At 41.2% G+C, this 23,009-nt stretch overlaps 1 protein-coding gene across 1 annotated transcript in view; it reads left to right on the forward strand.

Moving 5' to 3' along the window:
- The window catches only part of LOC122801228 (mucin-like protein), a 471,963-nt gene that overhangs the window by 304,423 nt on the left and 144,531 nt on the right, over positions 1-23,009 (forward strand). Inside the window, exons 12-13 of the mRNA XM_044070781.1 lie at positions 2,872-3,005; positions 6,588-6,718. Coding sequence (XP_043926716.1) covers positions 2,872-3,005; positions 6,588-6,718 — 265 coding nt within the window. The remainder of the gene's footprint in view (positions 1-2,871; positions 3,006-6,587; positions 6,719-23,009) is intronic.

A 23,009-nucleotide genomic window follows, 5' to 3' on the forward strand; every position in this document is an offset into this window, starting at 1 on the left:
AGATAACCAATTGTTGCATATAGGACCTTCTTTGGTGGATGAGGCCAGAGACAGAACGTTGGAGCCACCCATTCCATCCTCTCCAACCCAAGGCCATTGTGACCATTGATGCTTCCCAGATAGGGTGGGGGGGGGCATTTTCAGGGAAAGACAGTTCAAGGCACATGGTCCACTATGGAGGCCAACCTGCATATCAGTGTTCTAGAACTGAGAGTGGTGTTGTTAGCATTGCAAGCATTCCAATCTGTTCTTCCTTCTAGGATGATCCCAATTCACTCAGAAAACCTGTCAGTAGCCTGGTATATCAAGTAGCATTGAGGAACCAAGTCCTATCCCCTATGTCAAGAGGCCATGAAAATTTGACAGTGGCCGATAGCTTCCAACTGCTTTCTGATAGCAATGCATATCCTAGGGAATTCCAACATGATTGCAGACAAGTTGAGCAAATGTATTCTCCTGCCTTATGAGTGGTCCCTCAATCCCAACATAGCGGTGAAAATCTTCAGCCATTCGGGCCAGCCTTGCTGTGACCTATTCACCTCCCCATCAAACAACAAATGCATCAGTTAATTTGCTCTATTTCCCCCACATTCCTCTGATTCCCCAATTCATAAAGAAAGGTATTCAATTGAAATGCAAAGTGATCCTCATAGCCCTTTTTTGGCCTCGACAAGTTTGGTTCCGCTTCTTTCGGCCTCATCGATTATGTCAACCGTGGATTCTGGACCCTTTTCCAGACCTGATTTCTCACCCCCAAGGATTGAGTCACTGGAACCTATCCAGTCTCAGGCTGACAGCTTGGTTTCTCCAGTTCCATTAATCGCCAGGCAGGATAACCTTCCCTTACCTATATGTGACATTATCTTGGCCTCACACAAACCATCCACCAGAAGACTATATCTAGACAAATGGAAGAGATTCTCTATTTGGTCTAAGAAAAGAAGGCTAGACCCATATTTGGCTCCACTTACAGCAGTCTTACAATATCTGTCAAAATTTTTCAAGGATGGAGCTGCAGCTTCTACCATACAAGTACATCTAGTGGCTTTTTCTAACTTTCATGATGGGTTTGATAATTCTCCTTTCTTTTTTCTTCAGTTATGCAAAACCTTTCTAAAAGGGATCTCGCATATTAGGTCTCCAATCAGACAACCTATAGAGCCATGGAACCTCACTTTAGTTCTTGAGTCTTTAACTCAACCTCCTTTTGAGCCTGTAGCAAAGTGTGACCTCAGATTTTTATCTTGGAAATCCCCTTTTCCTGGTAGCTATCATGTTGGCCAGACGAATTTCAGAGCTTCATGCATTATGCATTAAAATGCCCTATTTAATCTTCCACAAGGACAGAGTATCACTCCAGATGAACTCCACCTTTCTTCCCAAAGTTATTTCAGATTTTTCCATCAATCAAATTATTGACTTGCCAGCATTTTTCCCAAATTTTACTAATAAAGGTATATACTATCTATACTCTTTGGATGCCCATAGACAATTGAGGTTTTATCTAGACACAACTAAAGCAGTACGTAAAACTGACCAACTTTTCATTTCCTTCTCTGGACCTAGAATGGGAAATTCCATCTCCAAGGTGACTTTATCTAAATGGCTTAGTGACTGCATACACTACATCTATTTACTTGTGAAAAAGCCTATACCACAGAATGTTAAAGCCCACTCTACCAGATCTATGCCAACGTCTGTAGCCTTCCATTCGAGAGTCTCTATTGATGATATTTGTGCAGCAGTCATATGGGCTAACCCCCACGCTTTTATTAATCATTACAAATTTGATGTGGTCTCCAGAGGGAGAGCTGTCTTTGGCTCAATGGTGTTCAGGAACATTCTTCCATAAGGGCTGCCCAAGGAACACAAGGTAGCTGGGTATTCTGTCCCATCAGTGATGAATGGAAAGAAGATTAACAACATCAGGTAAAGAAGTTATGTCTTACCATAATGTTCCATCTGTGTTGTTGATCTTCTTTCATTCATCACTTCCCACCCTCCTTCCCCCTCCAAAGGCTCCTGGGGGATACTTTGGGTCTATGTGGTGAGTCAGGGCATTTGCACAGAAATGGCCTCTGCTTTACTAATACTGGGCAAACTCGATCTAAGGTAACAGGGAGAAGGGCACTATGAGTAAAAGCTTAGCTCGAGAGTTTTTTGGCTGGCACGAGCTTTGTATTAGGCCGACTCTGTTCCGAGGACAGAACCGACAACCCATCAGTGATGAATGAAAGAAAATCAACAACACAGATGGAATGTTATGGTAAGACATAACTTCTTTTTTCCAGTCGTAGTACCTGAGAAATGTACAAGGAATACAAAACACTGAGGTTAAAATGGTTTAGTTAATGAAGAAGGGTGTAAGTAGAACATTATTTACAATATCTCTTTTTTATTATATTAGATTTCTGGGATATAGAGATAACTATATTTAGTTACTATACCACAAGAACATCTCTTAGTGTTGTTAATATTTTATGAAAAAGAGTAACTTGTAAATGGTGTTCTGGTTATTGTTAAAGTTTTAGCTATCAGTGATAGTATACCAGAGGATTTAACGGCCTCAAGCTGTTTTTATTTAAAAAATTAAAATATCAGTGGTTTTGTTACTGCTGTCAAAGCTGAATTCAAAATTTCATTTTTTTTGCATGGATTTCTACTTAAGGCACTACTTATTATACTTGCTGACAATCAAGTATTTTGAATTTTGCATGCATAACAGATATCATAATTTATATTATATAGAGCAAAATAGAATACAACCAAACAGAATAATGCAATTGAGTTTCCATTAGCCAGGCATGAGGATATTTTTGTTTAATTTATCATGACTATAAATTGTTTTATTTTGTTGACATTCTTTTTCAGACCAACACTTACCAAGCAGTACTTGTGACAGACGGTGTCTATTCATTCTGTCTGATGCAATTCAAAGATGGGGGAATGAACTGGAGGTATCAATCTCTTCCGTCATACTACAGACCACTCATGGGCTATAACAGGTAAATGAAATAGTTAATGGATGGCATCAGCTAATTCATCACAGAATAATGAAACAATTAATGGATGGCATTAGCTAATTCACTACAGAATAATGAAACAGTTAATGGATGGCATCAGCTAATTCAGCATAGAATAATGAAATGGTTAATGGATGGCATTAGCCAATTCATCTACAAAACAAAGTAAGTGAAAATTCTCACCTAGTACCAGTATGAGGTCTGGGGAGTGTGCAGATTACAAATCCTTGTTTAAAAGAGCTACATCCCAAAAAGACGCTTACTAGTAATATAAAAACAAGCTCATATACAATATTCAGAATAATTCAGAAGAAATATGCACCCTTAAGCTGTGTCTGAATATCATCCAGGAGTCCACCAGGCAAAAAAGTTTAATTTACAATCCACAAATAGTCAAGCGCTTCCGTCCTGCTTCGCAGAACTTCTTAAGAACTGTTTAATTAAAATCACATAGTAATTAAATAGTAAGTTCCAACCAATCACAGAATAAACACACTTTTTTTTTTTTTAATTTAAAGTCACATACTAGATTTGTGTCCATAGTTATAATACCAAAGCACAATATTTTAAAATAGGCATAATAGAACAGGCATCATTTATACTTGGTGTCACACTGGCATTAGCTCTTATTTGCCAATGGAGTTCAGCTCGATCTAATTTTTTTCCAAAACCCTCCCCTGGGATCTCTTTCTACTATTTTTAAGCTACCAAAAAAAAAAAAAAACTTGTTACATGTTGGGCTCTTCTTAAAATGTCTAAATAGGGCTTTATTGTCATCTTGCCATTTTATTGCGTAAAGATGTTCATAGATCCACTTTCAGAATGTCCTCTCAGTCTTGTCAATATAATATTGACATTCTTGGCAGACTGCTATATAGACTACCCCACTAGACCCACAAGAACCAGCTGCCAAATTCACTCTTATCATAGGTTCACCTATTTCCACGAAGCATGCTTGCAAGATGTGTTTGCAATATTCACAAGCACAATACTTCACCATACCCCTTGGGGTCCTTTTTGGATTAATAGGGTGTTCCAACAGAAATTTTAAGTTATGGTTAGTTCTATATACAAAGGATGGTTCTTTGTCCAAAACATCAGTTAAATCCCCATTGCCTTTAAATAGCACCCAATTTTTATTTAGGATATCACTTATTTTTCTATTTGTTTCACCATACGTCAGAACCATGGAATGGACAAATCTAGTATTCCCTTCACAGTTGTAATTTACACCATCTTTGAGCATAGGTATACCTAGTAGGGGGTTATATTTCATGCCTCATCTTTCCATAACGTATCAACATATATTGTAAATAAATTATGTTGGATACTTTCTCTCCATGAAGAAACTTAACAGGGTTCCCATTTCTCTCATACAAATTTCCTTCTCGGAACACATCCTAGCTATCCTTACCATTTGACCTTTGGCTATATTTTTCTTCACATAACCTGGGTGACTACTATTGTATTCTAAGTAATCATTCGAAAATGTAGGTTTCCTATATATCTTAGATGTGAATTGACCTTTAACCTTATCTTTGGAAAGTATTACATCTAAATAGTTAATGGATTCACTACAAAATGTACTTGTGAATTGAAAATAATCACACACTCCATTAATGCATTCAATGAACTCCAAATGTTTGTCGATCCCCTTCTACAAAATAAAAATGTCATCCAGGAAATGTAGATAACATGACCAATAGTTGGTAAATTTACTTTTTAGGACATGTTCCTTGCCCCAACTATACATCACTAAGTTAGCAAACAAGGGGAGACAACTTGCCCCCATTGCCACCTCCCCTTTTTTATCTAAAGTACTCACCTTCAAAAATGAAAAAGTTATTCTCCAGTATAATCTCCATAAGTACCATCACAAAATGAATCATGGTGTTACTCAGTGTAGTCGTCTCTATCAAGGCCTCATGAAACAAATTCAAACCTTCACTATGTGGGATAGAGGTAAATAGGTTGACTACATCTATAGTAGAGAAAGTACAAAGATTGTTATAGTATTCGTCTTTTACCCTAGATAGAAAATCCCAGGAATCCCTGAGTATGTGGTCAATCGGTATTAAGGAGTTTCTCACAACCCTATCCACAAAAATTCCCAAGGAATAAGTCGTACTGTTCTGAAAAGTTATTATTAAATTGTAAGAGGGATGAAAATATTTTTATGGGTTTTAGGAATACTGAATAGAGCTGGTATGGTTGGGTTGTCATTCTGCAAAAATTCAAATATGTCTTCATTAATAATTTCCTGAAATAGGGAATTTTCCAAGACCAATTGAATTTTTCTATGAGTATATTAATCTTATTCTTGGAAACCACCTCATATTTTTCATGATCTTGTAACAGTAAAAATCTTGCTATTGTAGTCAGTTCTATCCACTACAGCCATACCACCCCGTTTATCAGGTTTCATTAACCTCAAATTAGAATTACTCCTCAATTCCTCTAACAATGTACTTTCTTCCTTAGTCAAGTTGTAGTATCTTGGTTTATATGTATGAAATAACTTGTATATTTCTTGAGTACAAATCTTTTCAAATGTTGCAATGGTAAGTTTTAGGGGTAGGTTGAAATAACTCTTCTTCCTCAACCCTCCTTTTCCATAATCAATACTCCAATGATCCTTAAACAAAGAGTTCAAATTCATTTTTCTAACAAATAATTTTAACTCAGTTATAGTTTGTATCATGTCCCCTATCTTAGCTGGTACAAATTTGATACCTTTCTTTCATAATGAGAAAAAAACTCTTATCAATATCTAAACTAGCATAGCTAAATATATTAAAGCCTTGGTAACATAACAGTTTCCCTCAAAGGAAGTTATACTTGTATTAGTTTCATTTCCAGTATCCTGCCCTACTAATTGTAACTGTTCTTCCTCCATTTGCGATGTTGGCTCTTGTAACCTGATCCTTTGGAACCCCCCTGTTGGTCTAAAAAGCATTGTTTGCCCTGTAATTATTGTTCTTATTTTGCAACTTCTCAGATCTCAGGGCAGGGTATTCTTGTTCCTGATCATTATCCCTATAACTATCGAATTGTGAATTTTCAGGTCTATCTCCACCATTGTCAGACCTACTTTACAGCCTACCCCTACTTACACTTACATTGGTCCCTACATAGGACTTGGGAAGAGGGTACGGTACCCTATTATGATAATCACATTCTTCCCTGAACAATTTCCTGTGTTACCTTTTAGTATTAATTTCATCCTGTTTTTCAGTTCTCTCAAACATAACATCATATTTTGCATTATACATATTAAATTGCATATTCAATTATTCAATTTCAATATTCTGAATAACGTTTATGATCTTCGCTTCATGAACAATAATTTAGTACAGAACCCCAGTTCACTGAAATGTTAAAAATGTTCTAAATTTACAAAAAAATTAAAAATATTGTTAGAATTCAAACTGCCTGTTTAAACAGTACCAGCAGTTAAAAATGACACATAGGTTGCATGAAACTGGATCTCATCATGATTTAATAGCATATAATACATATATATATTTTTACTAAACCATGCATGTATGTGTTTTCATTTCATAGTGGGCAGTACCCATTTACCAACTCTTACACGCTGACAGAGATGTTCCCAACATTTAATGATCCACTGACACGCTACTCTACAAGTGACTATCAAAGATACCATCCAGATCAATATACAGGATACAATACACGTAAGTGTTAGTTGGTGGGGTGTTTTTTTTCATTTTTTTTTAAAGTAAATTATTCATCGAATATGGCTGTAGAACTCATGCTATGTGATTGTTTTCTTTTATAAAAGATTTGACTGTGTGTAAAGTCTAGATGTTCAGCAAAGTCATCAGGGATGTGCAAGAAAACTGGCAGAATTAGGAATCATACAGATTCATCAAGTCCTCTAAATGTTCATGATTTTCAGCATTTCTTTTACTTTGCATAATAATATTACATTATGAAGGCCATTAATCATTACTTTGTAAAACAGTTGCTTAGCTTGGCACTGCAATAGTAGCATGCTTAGCAGGTTGACCAACTTCCTTATGCCAAACAATGGTCACCACCTCATCCTGTGTGATCCCCATGGATTCCCAAGCAAACTGAGCAGAACTATAGGTGTATATACACAAGTCCGTTAAAAAAACATTAAAAAAAACTAAAAGATTGAAATACTGAAAATCCTCTCATTTATAATATATAAGAATCAATCAACAATTTTTATAAAAACCATTTAAAAAAAATAAAAAAAATGCTGCAAAAAAAATGCTAAAAAAAAATCAACTCACAGGGTGTTTGTTTTGAACACTTCTTACTTTCTTACCTTTCCCAAACTATCTTTCTTAAATACTAAAGTAAAAGCAAAAAAAAAAAAAAAAGAAAGGGCATAAGATAAGTAAAACTATCTTCTTAAATAACTTTTTGCTATCGATATACATATTACATTTAACCCTAACCCTGGATAAGGAAAAGAAAAGCATCGTTCCAATAATTCCATTCAAAGTATCTCAAGTAAAAAGGGGAGTGTGGTTACCTACATAATCCTACATTATTTACCTAAAAAATTATGTTGTAGTAGTTAAAAGTATGTTTGTTTTTATGTTTAGTTTTGCTTTTGTTGCCCTTTTTTGTTTTAATTGCATAATTATGTTGTGGTCAACGGTCCGTCAGTCCAACGCAACGTCTCTACCAACATAAAATAAGCAACAAACAATTGCATTTAGTATCACTTGCAAACACTAAACCGTGTGTATCTCGCGTTTCTGTATTGTGTTTTTCATGTTGGCGGTAAGAGACGAACCGACACTACGGACCGTGTTTTTTTACAAGAAAAAACAATTAAAAAAAAAAAAGGCGACATGTTTCTTTCTTACATATTTTAAAACAAACTGGAGTGTTTTGGGATCGAATGAATGGGAACCTGTGTTTATATATGCTGGATCGGATCCAGAGATAACGTTTACTTGAGATCAGAGATGGGAATGGCATAACTTGCTGTTTTTTCTTTCTACAGGGATTATGCGGGGTTATTTAATTCATGCTATTGAAATAAAAAATTTAAATTAAGGGTAGGTGTTTGGACTTTGTGCCCCTTCTGACTTTTTTTTTTGTGTTTGTTTTGGATTATAAATTAAGAAAAGGGTGCATTGTTGAGCGCATTTTTTGGGGACAGTTTAGTTGGTGTTCTGATTTTTATGCAGCATTTGGGTGAATCGTTTTATCGACATTTTAAAATGGTTATTATAAAAATTTAATGTTTGGATCTTATTAATATTGTATGTGCTCAGTTTTATTTCAACATCTTAGGGTTTATTAATGTTCTTTTTTAACGGATGTGTATATATACATATAAATAGAAATTTCATTTTTGTTATAAATCGTGTTCTGATGAGATTGTGTATCTCACAACACGTACTTAAATTGTAGTAGCTGTCTACATTTAACAAATTGGTAAATGTCGTTTTTATACTTCTCCAACAAGAATGTATGAGATTCTGGTGTGAACATTTTTTTGATTGAAATATTGAAAACAGAGTTATTGATGTTACTTGTGTGTGTGACAAGCTGTACCTTGTTTGTTTACCAGAACTATAGGAAGGACAAGATGGAGAAGGTGCCTTCCCTAGGTGCCAAATTCTAAGGGATGTTGAAAAACATATGCTATCTTAAAAAGAAAAAAAAGAAAGAAAAGTTTGGTAGTTTGCAAGCTGTCAAACTCTACTTTTTTTTCTTCAAAAGTAACTATGAGTTATTTTGTTGCTACAAACTGCACATTTTATGCATGTTATGGGCTATCATGCTTAATGTCAGCAGTGAAAGATTATTAAAACAGATTTATTAATGTAGCAACCTAATAACCTGTTACTGCTATAAAAATATAGCTACAAGCTGTTATTAAGTGAACATAATTGATTACAGAAAGCATAAAGTGAGGGGGAACCAAATGAGTGTATTGCCTAAGAGTATTAAGCTCCCTTCCTACTGTTGTGAAGCTGAGAGATATAACACTTCCAGTGTTTCTTTGATATGCCCCAAAGCCTCTTCCCAATGGGCAGTTCCTTGTGCTCTCCACATGTGATTAGCCAAGGGAGATCCACATAAGTTCATCACACTACCTCAGCTGACTCCTCCCAACATGAAGGAGTATTGGCTGCAACACTTTCCTGAAAAGGCAAAGCTCCACCCACTCAATATTAAAAAATGCATAGTTCACAGCCCCAGTTCTTGATGTAATTGCTCCAGGAGAAAATATCTGTAGCAGATGAAAACATTTCATCTGATGTTGTCAATCTTCATCCATTCTTGACTGTTACGGTTCCAATCCTCAGAACCGATACGGCTGTTATAAAGCTCACACCAGCCAAAAATCTCTTGAGCTAAAGGTCTACCCATAACGCTCCTCTGTACATTAATTCATATCTCATTTGTTGCTCTTCTATAAAGAAGCGTCAGCCAATTCTCTCTCACAGCTAAGTGTAATTTTGAATTTAACTCTAAATATTGTTCTTTCTGATTTTGTGAACCTAGTCTACTCTTCTTCTAGTGTAACTGCTCACCTCTTTCCTTACACCACCTGATATTCTCACCTACCATAACTGGTAGTTTTCTTACCCTCTCTTTCCCTTTTTCTCTCTTACTGACAGGTAATCTTTCCTACCATTGTTGGTAGGATCTTTATTATACATTTACTTCTTCTGCCCTATTTTTAATTCTTAAAATGGACGATAAATCTAAATCAACAATTAGTGGATTTAAGCAGTGTCAGGAGTGTGGCAGGAAAATGCCAAACTCTGACAGATGCAAAAAATGTGTGTATTGCTTAGGTGCTCTGCATCTTGACTCTGAGTGTTCCATCTGCCAGGGCTTTAGTACCAGAACCCTGGTAGAACATAAATATAAACTTATTCTCAAAGGGCTCCTAAAGGCACCCTTTGAAGAAGCTTTGTCCAAGGCTGATCAGTCTCCTCCAGGCTCTGGTTCAAAATTCAGTCATTCAGTACCATCTCCATCGCCGCCAATGCTAAAAAAGCATAAACGTCATTTTGCTGGATCTTCTATGGAACCAATACCCAAGGCTCCAAAGACATTGCAAGGTACTGAGTCATTGTCAGTGACCACTATCTCTGTGCCATCTATCCCTATTACAGCTCCAGCACCAACAACAACATCAGCACTGGCTATGACCTCAACACCAGCAACTACATTGGCACCAGCATCTTTACTTACTATGCCAGTACCAGCATCTCTCATGGCACGGGTCTATATTAGATCAGCGAATGCTTAAAAAAGCGAACGCTGATTGATCGACCTTATGTAAGTGAAAGCTTACAATCTCGAACTGTCAGATCAGAGATTTTTTTCCCAAGGAAAAATAAATGCTGATCCAAAACACATACACACAATACAAGCACACCACACAAACAGAAATCCACACACATAAACCTAAAATCTGACACCTAACCCTACACTAAACTATACACACACCACTAACTATCCACTTACCTTAACCCAAACCCTAACCCTAAGGTCCGTCACTATCGCACACTCAGTTCACCCGGTCCCTAACCCTAACTCACCTAAACCTGCCCTAACTCTCACATCCATAGAATCGCACACATACCTAACCCGCACCCTAACCCTAACTCACCTAACCCACCCTAACACTCACATCCACACAATCGCACACTTACCTGAATCCGATCTCTAACTTTCCACCACAGCACTGAAAATACCGAAGCAACAGAAACGGACAACCAAATTATTTCCCTAGGAAAAAATGTGGGTTTCTGTTGCATCGATATTTTGAACATCCGCTTAAATAAGGTCGATCAATCAGCGTTTGCTTGTTTAAGTATTCGCTGATCTAATATAGACCCTCATGGCACTGCAGCCTGTAACTTTTTTCCCACTACCAAAAACTGAAATGCTATTTACTTCCAGGACAAGATATTCCCCCATGATTGACCCCTTTCTGGGTCAAATTCCAAGCCCTTTTTAGAGAGGCCTGATTCCCCATCTGGATAGCCCATTTACTCCATTAGGAGTCTCTCTGAGTTTGATGTTGTGAGGTTGGTGGACAAGCTTCTGATGGCTAAGGGTGTTCCTCTTCCTTCTCAACCTCCTCTCCCTCCTGGAGTGGTCAAATTTTCTCCCTGCACACCTACATATATTCTTCCTTTGACCTTCTCAGAGGCTTTAGAGCTGTTGACTCCAACCATACAAGCTCCAATTTTCTTGGCACCAACAACCCTTTTGTCTTGGGTTCCGAGCACTGCTCTGACCCACCTCAGTGCCATTGGAACTGATGGATCCCTGAGATCATTCTTCTGCCATCAGGTCCAGAGGACTTGAGTCATTTCCTATTTTTTATTTGGAGCCAACCTTGCCAGTTCAATCTGTGCCGGTTGTGGGTCCTTCCTTAGCTCAGGACTTGGAAGTGGGTCTCTCTGGGTGGGGTGTATCCCTGGTTTTAAGTTTGCCTTTCTTGGTTCTGGGATGCTATCCCTCTTCAGGGGGGCCTGCTTTCCAAGCCATGGAGTGAGCCTTAGCCACAGCTACTTCTCAGATGGCTCCTGTGTTACTGGAGTCTCACCCCTTAAACCCTGCTTTCATGAGTTTCCGCCAACCTCAGTGTCTGGACAGCGAGCTCCAAGGCCGCAAAAATTAATATCCAAAGACCACCCCTCTTCCGAGTCCTCCTCAGACAATTCCCACTGAGGAACCCTTGGAAGAGACTGTATAAGAGGAAACACCTATGAGGGGGAGGGTTCCCCCTGGTCAGCCCCCAGAAGATGTCTCCTTTGGAGACATCCTAGAAATCCTCAAAAAGAGAGGTAATTGGAAGTCCAAAGATCCTTCCTCTGAGAAATCTGTGTATTTGCAGGCCTTTGGTGTTTGTCTGTCTACTTCCTGAGTGGCTCCTCCTGCTCACAATCTTACTAAGTTGACCACTCAGTGGGCTTGGAAGGCTCCTGATTCAATAGAACCAATACTCCAGAGACAAGCTAGGATACTCTCAGCTCCTGAGGATCATCAATATTGGGTGAAAGGATTAGCAGTAGATGCCATAGTGGTAGCTGCTGCTACTAAAAAGGAACTACTGTTTATCCCTCTAACTGAGAGTCCAGGGCAATGTAGAGATTTGGGAAGTGGGTCTATGCATCATCAACCTTTATTATTAGGTCCTTGAATTTTGTGGCACACTTTACTAGGCTCCAAAGGGATCTGATCAAAGAGCTTTTGGATACCCTGGTGGAAGTTGTGGCTGAGGAGGTCCAGGAAATTGAGGCCTCCCAACTAACTACCCTTGGTCTATGTGTAATTTGTCCATGTGGCTCATTGCACATGCTGCCGAAGGGGCGACCAGGTCAGCCGGATCAGGTGTTGCTATTCGACAACACGCTTGGATGCGCCTGTGTGCATTTGCAGAGCCATTCGAATCTTCCTTTGTCAATGCTCCTTTTGACGGATCATCTTTGTTCGGCCCTAAGATTAAGGAAACTCTATCCAGGTGTGTGAAAGATGGAAAGACTCTGTCTGCTGTGGGCATACGTTGCTCTACTCCTCAATGAGCCTATTCCAGAAATCAGGAGTGGGAAGATGTTCAAGATGCCTTTCCTGGACACATATGGTACAGACTCTCCTCGGGCCAGATCAAATGGAAGATGCCATCCTAGAGGCAGAAGTGGCCAGGTGACCCATGATAGCGATGAAGATTTTTCATTGGTGGGGCCAGCCTTGCTGCAATCTTTTTGCCTTACCCCAAAACAACAAGTGCAGAAGCTACTTTGCCCTAATCCCCACATAGGATTGGCCTCTGGGTCTTCTGTATGCCTTTCCCCCCTTTCCTCTGATCCCAGTCTTTCTAAAGAAAGAAGCCAGGTCAAAAAGCCAAGTAATTATCATTGCACCTTACTGGTCTCGACAAATATGGTTTCCCTTCCTATGGCCTCATCTAGTTCACAGTCCATGGATTCTGGACCCATTTCCAGACATTCTGTCTCACCCTCAGGGACTGGTACATCGCAGTCTTCAAAGCCTCAACCTAACTGCTTGGTTCCTCCAGTTCTGTTAGTCACCAGGCATTATGATATATCATCCCGGTAAGAAAAATATTACTAGCATCACATAAACTATCCACCAGAAAGTTCTACCTGAGTAAGTGGAAGAGGTTTCCAATATGGGCTTGTGATAATAGTCTCCACCCTTTCTCAGCACCAGTAGAGAAAGTGTTAGAATTTCTGGCCAGCATTTTTACAAAAGGAGCTTCCACAACTACTATTAAAGTAATTCTAGCTGCCATCTTTAACTTTCACAATGGCTTCGGAGACTTACCCTTAATATGGCATAGACTATGTAAAGTCTTCCTTAAGGGAACCATTCAATTAAAGCCTCCACTTAAAGACCCTCTACCCCTATGGGACCTAACTATTGTTCTACAATCACTGGTACTTTCACCCTTTGAACCAACAGCTTATAGCTCTGACCTCTGCAAGACAAGTTTCCAAATTGCAAGCCTTATGTTCAAAGCCCCTTTACTTAAATTCCATAAGGATAGAGTTGCACTCAGGACCAGTCCATCATTCTTTCCAAAGTTGGTTTTGTATACCAACATCAATCAGATTATAGACCTACTAGTCTTCTTTCCAAATTTCATCATTAAGGGAGAATACTGCCTACAGATCTTAGACATACACAGTCAGTTACGTTTTTATCTCAACAGAACTAAAGAATTTAGGAAGTCAGAAAAGGTATTTATTTCCTTTGCTTTTCTAAAGTTACCTTGTCAAGATGGTTTATGGATTGTATTACCTTCATTTATGACAGAAACAATTTAAAAAAAAGAAGTTATGTGCTCACCATAACATTCCATCTGAGTAATTGTACTTCATTTGTCCTCAACCTGTGGATATTTGGATCCAGATTGGATCCAAGACGTCCGTTTCACCAGCTTCTGATCCGAGCTCCAAGCTCCTCCCATACCCATAATACCTTTCCATCTCCTTCCTTCCCACAGATCAAGTTTGCTGCTCGCTAACACAAGCCTGACCCAATAAGACCTTACCACAACAGGTTATTCACCAACCTAGCAAGCATGAACAGGAGAACTGCTGAGGCACCTTCTCCTACATACCAGTATAATAAAAGTATAGATAAGGTCAGGAGGAAGGAGGGAGGGATGGTTGAAGATAATTGAAGTACAACTACTCAGATGGAACATTATGGTGAGTACATAACTTCTTTATATGAAGTAGTTGACTTCATTTGGTCATCAAACTGTGGGACAGAGTCTCCAGCTACCAGACACCTGGGTATTCCTCAATCCGCAGAGCCAAAGGATGCTCTACCTCTAAGTACCATGTCTAGTTTGTAATGTGAAATAAAAGTGTGAAATGAGGACCAAGTAGCCGCAGAAAAAATATCATCCAGAAACATCCTGGACCAAAAAGCTGCAGAAGTAGCCATGGACCTGGTGGAGTGTGCTTTCACTTGTCCCGGAGGAGAAATACCTTTGACTGAGTACACCTTAAGGATACACTGAGAAATCTATTGAGCAATAGTCACTTTGGAGATTGGTTTGTCTAGAAAGGGTTTAGCATAAGAAATGAATAACTGATCGGACTTGTGAAAAGCCTTAGTCCTGTGCAAGTAGAACCTCAATTGTCTGTGTACATCCAACAAGTGTAACTTATATTCACCCCTGTTCTGAAAATCTGGGAAATAAACAGGAAGGTTAACCGTCTGGTTAATATTGTTTTCAGAAGCAACCTTTGGAAGAAAGGATTAATTGGTATGGAGTGACACCCTATCCTTATGGAAGATCATATAAGGAGCTTTGATAGATAATGCTTGAAGTTCTGATACCCTCCTAGCTGAGGTGATAGCCACTAGCTCAGCCATTTTTCATGATAAAAATTAAAGGTTCACAGATGCTGCGGGCTCAAAAGGTGAAGAAACCAGAGCCTGTAAGACAAAAGTGAGGTCCCAGGGAGGAGTAGGATCCTTCATTGGGGGGTCTCAAAAGAAAAGTACCCTTAACAAAGGATTTGCACAGCCTAGAAGAGGCTAACAAAACCATATTTTCCCCATTATGAAAGCTGGAAATGGCAGTCAGTTGAACTTTTACAGTAGAAGAGCTAGCGCCCTGATGAAATATACTCAACAAAAACTCCAGTACCACCAGGACCAGAGCTGTGAAGGGATCTAAATCCCTTTGAGAGGCTCAAATTGAGAAACATTTCCATTTGCTATGGTAAAGTTTCCTGGTGGATAATTTGTGAGATGATACCAGAATAGTCTTGACCGGTGAAGATAAACTGGGAGTCCTAGCTATCAACGGAACTGGAGCAGCCAAGCAGTCCTAGCTATCAAGGGAACTGGAGAAGCCAAGCAGTGAGCTTCAGAGTGACCAGGTCTGGGGAACCTTCGATGGGTTTGAGATAAGATCTGGTATTGGATCCAAGATCCATGGTGGAGCTAAAAGATGAGACCAAAGGAAAGGGAACCAGACTTGTTGAGGCCAGAATGGGTCAACAAGGATCACTGTGCTCCCCAACCTGTGGTATGAAAATTAACAGAGGATAAGCATATAGAAGACCGGAAGGCCAAACATGTACTAGAGGGTTTCTGGGGGTTTCCCCCCTGCGGGGGGATGAGAGCAAAGAACTCGCTGCACTTTGCTTTGGAAGGAGATGCAAAAAGATAGCAGCAAGGCCGACCCCACTCTAGGAAGATCTGCTCCACTACAGAAGGATTCAGAGACCACTTGTAAGACATCAGAATAGTCCTGCTCAGCTTTTCCGCTAGTATGTTTGACCGTCCCAGAATGTGCGTTGCTACCAGAAACCGGTTGGTGGAAATCTCCCATTCTCACACTCTCATGGCCTTGTGATAAAGGGTATAAGATCTGGTTCCTCCCTGCTTGTTGATGTACCAGACTACTGACATGTTGTCTGACTGTATTGCAATAGTTCCCAGAGGGAGAAAGGCATGAAGGGCTTACAACGCTAAAAGGACTGCCCTAATCTCTAGGATGTTGATATGCAACTTGGTCTCATTCGGGGACCACTTGCCTTGGACTGTCCTTCCTTAGCAATGCCCCTCCCACCCTAGCTGGAAGGTGTCTGTGGTCACCGTGGCTTGGGGAGGGGTTGCAATAAAGGGGTGCCCCTCAACCAAGTCGGGGGAGTGCATCCACTAGAGGAGAGATTCCCTGCAAGCTCCTCTTATATGTATCTAATAAGCTAGCGGCATGTCTAAGATGGACCATTGGACTGCTAATGTCCACAGAAGTACCCACATGCAAAGATGTGCCCAGGGGAGAATGATGATGGTGAGTGCCATAGAACCAAGTGCCCACAATACCGCCTCCGCTGCATGAAGATGAGGCTGAATAATAAGAGATGTGGAGATGTAAGCTCTGAACTCTCTCCGGGGTGAGGAAGACCTTCATCTGGATGGTATATAATCTTGCTCCGATGAATTCTAGAATCTGAACTGGGTTCAGAGATGATTTGTTTGTGTTGACTATGATCCCCAAGTGACTGGTTAGTCTCAGGAAATAGTCTCTGGCCTGACAAAGTATATGCTTGGTGGGGACAGCAAGGAACCAATCATCCATGTATGAGAAGATCTGTATACCCTGAACCCTCAGGTGAGCTGCTACAACTGCCATGAATTTAGTGAACACCCTGGGGACTGTGGTGAGACCAAAGGGGAGGGGTCAGAACTGATAATGATTGGCTCCTAGCTGGAAGTGGAGAAACCTCCTAGAATGTTTGTGTATCTTTATATGATAGTACGCGTCCTAGAGGTCTATTGAGCACATCCAATCATTCTCCTGCAGATAGGGCAGGATGGATTGTAGAGTAACCATCCAGAACTTTTCTTTGGAAACATTCAGATTCAAGGTGGAAAGATCCAGGATGGGTCTTTAGTTCCCCATCTTTTTTGGCACTAAAAAGAATCTGTAATAAATGCCTGATCTGGATTGATCTGGGGGGATGGGTTGGATGACTTGTTTCTTTAGCAGCTTTTTTATATTGAGTGCTGCTTCCTTCCTTTGCACAAGTGGAACATCTGGGAGGTGATTTGGGGGGAACAGGTAGTAGTGTGAAGAGAATGGTATATCCTCTGGATATGATTTGTTGTGCCCAATGGTCTGTTGACACGGACTCCAATGCCACTAGATGCAATGAAAGATGACCCCCAACTACCTCCAGAGATGAGCAGTCAGGCAACCCCTCAGGGCTGCTGTGCAGACCTGTCCAAGAAAGGTTCTCGAGACCCAAAATTCCTCGGACCCCCTCTGCCTCTGGGCTGGTGTCTATCATAACCCCCTCTACCTCTGGGGGAAGATGAGTCCTGAGTGTTCTGGGAGTACTGAGACTTTTGGAGTCACATCTTCTTTTGCCCTCGCTGATTCCTAGAGAAGGATCTTTGAGGAGTAGAGAAGTGGATCTCGATGGCAGACAGCATCTTCCCGTCCTTCTCACTCTGGACCAGTGTGTCACATTCGGTCTTCCCGAATAGAGAAGAACCATCATAAGTGGCATTAGCAAACAACGCTTTGAAGGGTTCCATAAACTGACATAGCTGGAGCCAGGCATGGTGCCTCATGGCAATGCCAGAACTGGCAGCCCTTGCAGCTCCTTCACTGTCATGTGAAAAGAGGCACATGGACGTGATCAAAACCACTTTGAGAGTGGCCATCCATGCAGAGAATGCTTGCTTAGCCACCATGGGTGAGTCAGCCACCTCCTTGACCAGGTCACGTTGCAGTCGCATAATGTGGGCCAAATAATTCAGTGCCCTTATAGAAAAGGTAGCTGAAGCATAAACCCGCTTACCCAGATGGTCCATTGTCTTGGAATCTTGGTCCGGAGGATGAACTGTAGAACTCTCCTGAGCCAGTTCTTTCTTGGTGGCAACTGCCACCACCATAGCATCTACTGGGGATCCCTTTCTCCAGCTGGTCTTATTGGAAGGGGGACTCAAAATTTTATCAGGACACTTTGGAATAGGCCCCAGTTCTTTCTATGCTCATATTGTGATGAGGTCCATTAAATGATCCACAGGAGGGGACACCTAGGAGGTAGATGGACCTGTATCAAAAGGCTCCAGGAACACTGACACATCCGAGGTTGGCTTTGGGGCAGACCCCTCCCCCTCTGGCAAAGGAGTTCCATTATGTCTCCAAAGAAGACATCATTGGGGGGTGATCTGGGGAGTATTCCCCTTCCTCCGATTCAGTGTATTTGGTGAGGGACTCTGGGGAGGAATCCAGGTGCATCCTTTTGTACATGATTTTGTGCTGTACCTCCGCAGTGGGGCTCTCTGCTGGGGACTCGCAAACAGGGGGTTTCTCTCCAATGGGTGCTCCCTGAGGCACATCTGGGACAGGCTGTCCCTGCGAGGACAGGATGTTTAGTGCCGTACCCAGAACAGAGAGGATCAGGGTGGATTCCAATGAGGAGTTAGTCAGAGGCCTCGATCTACTAGAGAGGACCCTCTCCACCATGTTGGAATGCTGAAGGAGAGCGGAATCCCCAGAAATAATGGAGCCGCACTCTTCGGGTCCACCGGGGAAGTTGGAGCTGAGCCTACCGATGCAGAGAAGCCAAGGGAAGTGCTGCACTCGAACAAACTTGGAGCCAACAGCAACCCCCCCCCCCAGATCTGATGCCGAGACTATGACTCCAAGAGCTCGGATCCGACCCTGTCAGATCTGAGCTGCTCAAGGTCATGGGCAGAGTCGAGGTACTAAGTACCATTGGCACCACCCCTCCGACTCCGAGGGGTCTTAGATCCAAGCACTCCAAAACCCAAGGGCCGGATTGGAAAAGAAGTGATGGGGACAAAAAAGGCCTGAGAACCCCCCACTCCAGAGGGAGAGGGGGCTGGCAAGATCCCCATCTGGATCTTGGTGCGGATAAACTTTTGCATCATCCTGTCCATCTCTCACTCTGAAAGGCTGTGGGTGGACTGGGACGATGAAGCCACCAACACAGACCAGGAGTGCCTGGGAAGGGAGGCCCTAGATGGAGCCTGAGACACCATCACCTCCGGCAAAAACCTCAGAGAATGGAACCAGAGGGTGCTGGGCCCAGGTGCAATCCTCAACTTTGTTAGAGGCCCAGATTGCACCAAGTGGTCATGAGACTGCTTCTTGGGCCTATCCTTGTGTCTCTTGTCTGGTTCTGAAGGCCTAGAAATGGGTGGTTGAGCCCTGGTGGTCTAAGATGGAGAAGAAACGGTAGTGGCCGCTACCAAAGAAGAAGAAGAAGTGGGAACAGCCATTCCCAATGCTGGTAACAGTCCCTTCATGATAAGTTTTGCCCTTCGATCCTTGAGGGCTCTAGGATTAAATACCACACAAGTGGTACAGCTCATATCCAAATGGGGGACACCTAAACACACCATGCATAGAGTGTGGCCATCAGCCGGAGAAAGCTTGTGGCCGCACTCTGTGCATTTCCTGAAAACAGGCTTAGAAGCCTCAGCCATAACCCAGGAAGGCCCTAGCACACACACACACACACACACACACACACACACACACACACACACACACACACACACACACACACACACACACACACACACACACGCACACACACACACACACACACACACACACACACACACACTCACAGTAGAGAGACGACACAGGGGATACACTTACTGGGAAACTAACTACTTTTTGAAACCGATGATGGATGCGAGGTATAGGGAGGATACAGGAAGAAAAGGGAAACTAACTATTTAGCCCAAAAGCTAACACTTACCCAAAAACTGCCAAAAATGCTCAGAGCTTGAGACCATGCTGCTGGCTTGAAAAGTGGTAAATGAGATCTGAGGGAAGGAAGGAGATGGAGGGATATTATGGGTAGGGGAGGAGCTTGGATCAGAAGCTGGTGAAATGGCCGTCTCTGATCCGATCTGGATCCAAATACCCACAGGTTGATGACCACATGAAGTCAACTACTTCAGATCTAACATTGCTGGTGAAGGTTCATTCCATCAGATTGATGTCCACTTCAGCTGTTTTCCATTCAAGGGCTTCCTTGGATGAGATATGCGCAGTAGCAACATGAGCTACTCCACATACCTTCATCACTCATTACAAATTGGATTTGGTCTGCAGGGGAAAAGCCGCCTTTGGTTCTATGATTCTCAGGAATATTCTTCCATAGGGCCACCCAGGATCTAAAGTAGCTGGGCACTGTGTCCCATCAGTGAAGAAAGGATGAAGATTGACAACATCAGATAAAGAAGTTATATCTTACCATAACGTTCCATCTGTGTTGCCAAGCTTCATCTTTTCTTGACATGCCCCCCTCATTCTGCCTCCTGGGACTCCTGATGGAGTGATCTTTGTCCTAGGTTTTTCAATTAGAATGTTCCTTGGACATGGCTTCTTCATAGAGGTTTACTTCCTCTCTTTATGGATATATGTATATTTCCTTCTATAAGATTGCACACTCAATCTGAAATAATGTACACGGGATTTATGGGTAGATCTTTAGCTCAAGAGTTTTTTGGCTGGTGCAAGCTATATAATGGCTGTATTAGTTCCGAGAATTGGAACTGTAACCCATCAGTTAAGAACTGATGAATATCGACAACACAGATGAAACTTTATGCTAAGACATATCTTTTTTTTGTAATATTTTTGGAGTTAAATGGTTGTTTGGTTAATGCTTAGGTTTCCTACTTTTGAGCTCACTGTCATTGCAGACTTTTTGATTTTTGGATTGAAATCAGGACACAACACAACTGACAATGTTCGCTGTGAGGCAGATAGTGAAGAAGAAGCTAGAGATAAGGAAGGAGTCCAACTGGACATTCCTAGACTTGGAGAAAGCGTTTGATAAAGTCCCAAGAAAGCTGATTTGAGTAGTCCTGCAATAGTTTGAAGTTCCGGAAAACACTAGAAAAATGAGTGTAGGCTACGTACACGGACCAAATGACACAAGTGCAGTGTTCATACTCACAGAGGGGATGCCCAGTGTGAGTGGGTGTACACCAGGATTCAGCTCTGAGTCGAATGTTGTTCATACTGGTGAAGGACTGCATTAGGAGGTAGGTTGGAGGAGAATGATCAACAAAGCTGTTGTATGCAGACAATGCAGCATTACAAGCAGATAGGAATTTCAGCAAATGAAAAGGGGAACGAAATGCAAAACTGAAGACAGAGAATAAAAATAAGTAGAGACAAGACAGCTGTTGTGGCAGGAAATGGGAGAAATCAAAAGACGAAAATTAAAAAAGAAGGGAAAATACTAGAACAGGTTAATAGCTTTAGGTATTTGGGAGGGGTACTTGAGGAAAAGCAAAGTCTGAATGAGTTTAAAGCTAGAATCAGAAGGGCTGCAGGCAACTATCACAGAGTATCAAGGGTAGTGTGTGACAGAAGATTGTCAAAAAGCTAAAAAAATAAGGTGTACAAAACAGTAGTACAGCAGGTACTACTGTATGGGACAGAAGCTTGGGCAGTGAAGGCAGTAGAGTAAGACAGAGGTGATGAAGTGCCTATATGGGAGGTGGAATGCACACTGTGGGACAGACAGAGAAATGATAACATCAGAGCAGAGGGCAAATTAGCTCTGATTGCAGAAACGACCAAACAGGTTACCATGGTTCAGGTGCATGTGCCAGAAAGGAGAAAGTGAATTAGTGAAGATGATTTGGTAGAGACAGGAGAAGGCAAGTGGAAGTGAGGGCATCCAGCAAAGAAATGGATGGACTGTGTGAGAGAAGACCTGTGACAGTCAAGAATGACTGTTGAAGAAGGTAGGAGAGTAGCGCTGAAACGAGAGAGATGGCAGCAGCTGATGTGGCACCCTGACACCATGACGATGATGATAATGATGGCTTACACTGTGTGCACGTCCTTTCTGAGCTCATTTTCAGTCATTAGCATGACTGTTTTTTCTTTGTTAATGATCATTCATGCACCACAAACTGACAATGAGCTTTGAACATTGCAGCATGCAGTTATTATTTTGTATTGCACTCCATTTCAGCAGTAGAGAAACCCATTTTAAATGTCTGTCAACCTGATTTGACTCCAGTTATTTAAATGGTCATGTTTCTGAGGTTTTCAGATATGAATGTACTCTTCTGGTACAACATGTAGAAAATCAAACAGTTGTCATAGCATCTCCTCTGTCAATATTTGATTTAATACAGCAGAAGGAAGGACTCCACCATTTAAATCAGAGATGTAGCTAGTGTGAGACAAAGGGGGCAGAATCCCCTGATGTAAGATGTTAAGATATGGGATTGGCACTAGTGACATTTAGTTTTTGATTGCTGATACTGCACTTGTTGTCAGGACTAAAGTGTGTCAGTACTCTGTGTGTGACATATGCAGTACCAGCATTCAGAAATGAATGTTGACACTGATTGTATAAGTGCCTAGTGCTCCTCTGAATGTAGCATATAGCTTCAGCAAATTGCTGGTTACACTGGTAGCATGTGGTTTTCTACAGTATAACAGTGCAAACATGACCTTTATTCTTTTCTCTTCTTGCATGAGAGGACCTTTTTTCACATACTAAACGTACGACTGTGAAATTTTTCTTGGTTTTCTACTTTTTTATTTTTAAAAATAGTACTATGCAAGTCCATGGTAGAGAAGAATGGAACCTTGACTGTGACCCAAGTGATATGAGTTCAGTGAATGGACCTTTTCCTGAGGAGATGGTTGGGGGGGGGGGGTTAAGAAAGTAATTTGCAGATTAACTTTTCACAGTGGCAGGGAAGTGATAATTTTTTAGACTGCAACCTATGGTGCAGCAAATCAGTGTGAGAATGCTTCAGCAGGTCACCAGTGTAGTAGTTCCACATAGGCATTATTGGACGCTAGGTGTGCAGTAAGAGACTGGATAAATAAGAAATCATACCACCATTAGGGGAATGCCACCTTACTGAATTGCATTGATCTACTCTCCTCCTATTTATCAAACTTACACTCTGATGTTCCAA

Source organism: Protopterus annectens, chromosome 4.part1 (genome assembly GCF_019279795.1).
Source record: "Protopterus annectens isolate FY-2018-M chromosome 4.part1, PAN1.0, whole genome shotgun sequence".
NCBI classification, from domain to species: Eukaryota; Metazoa; Chordata; order Ceratodontiformes; family Protopteridae; genus Protopterus; species Protopterus annectens.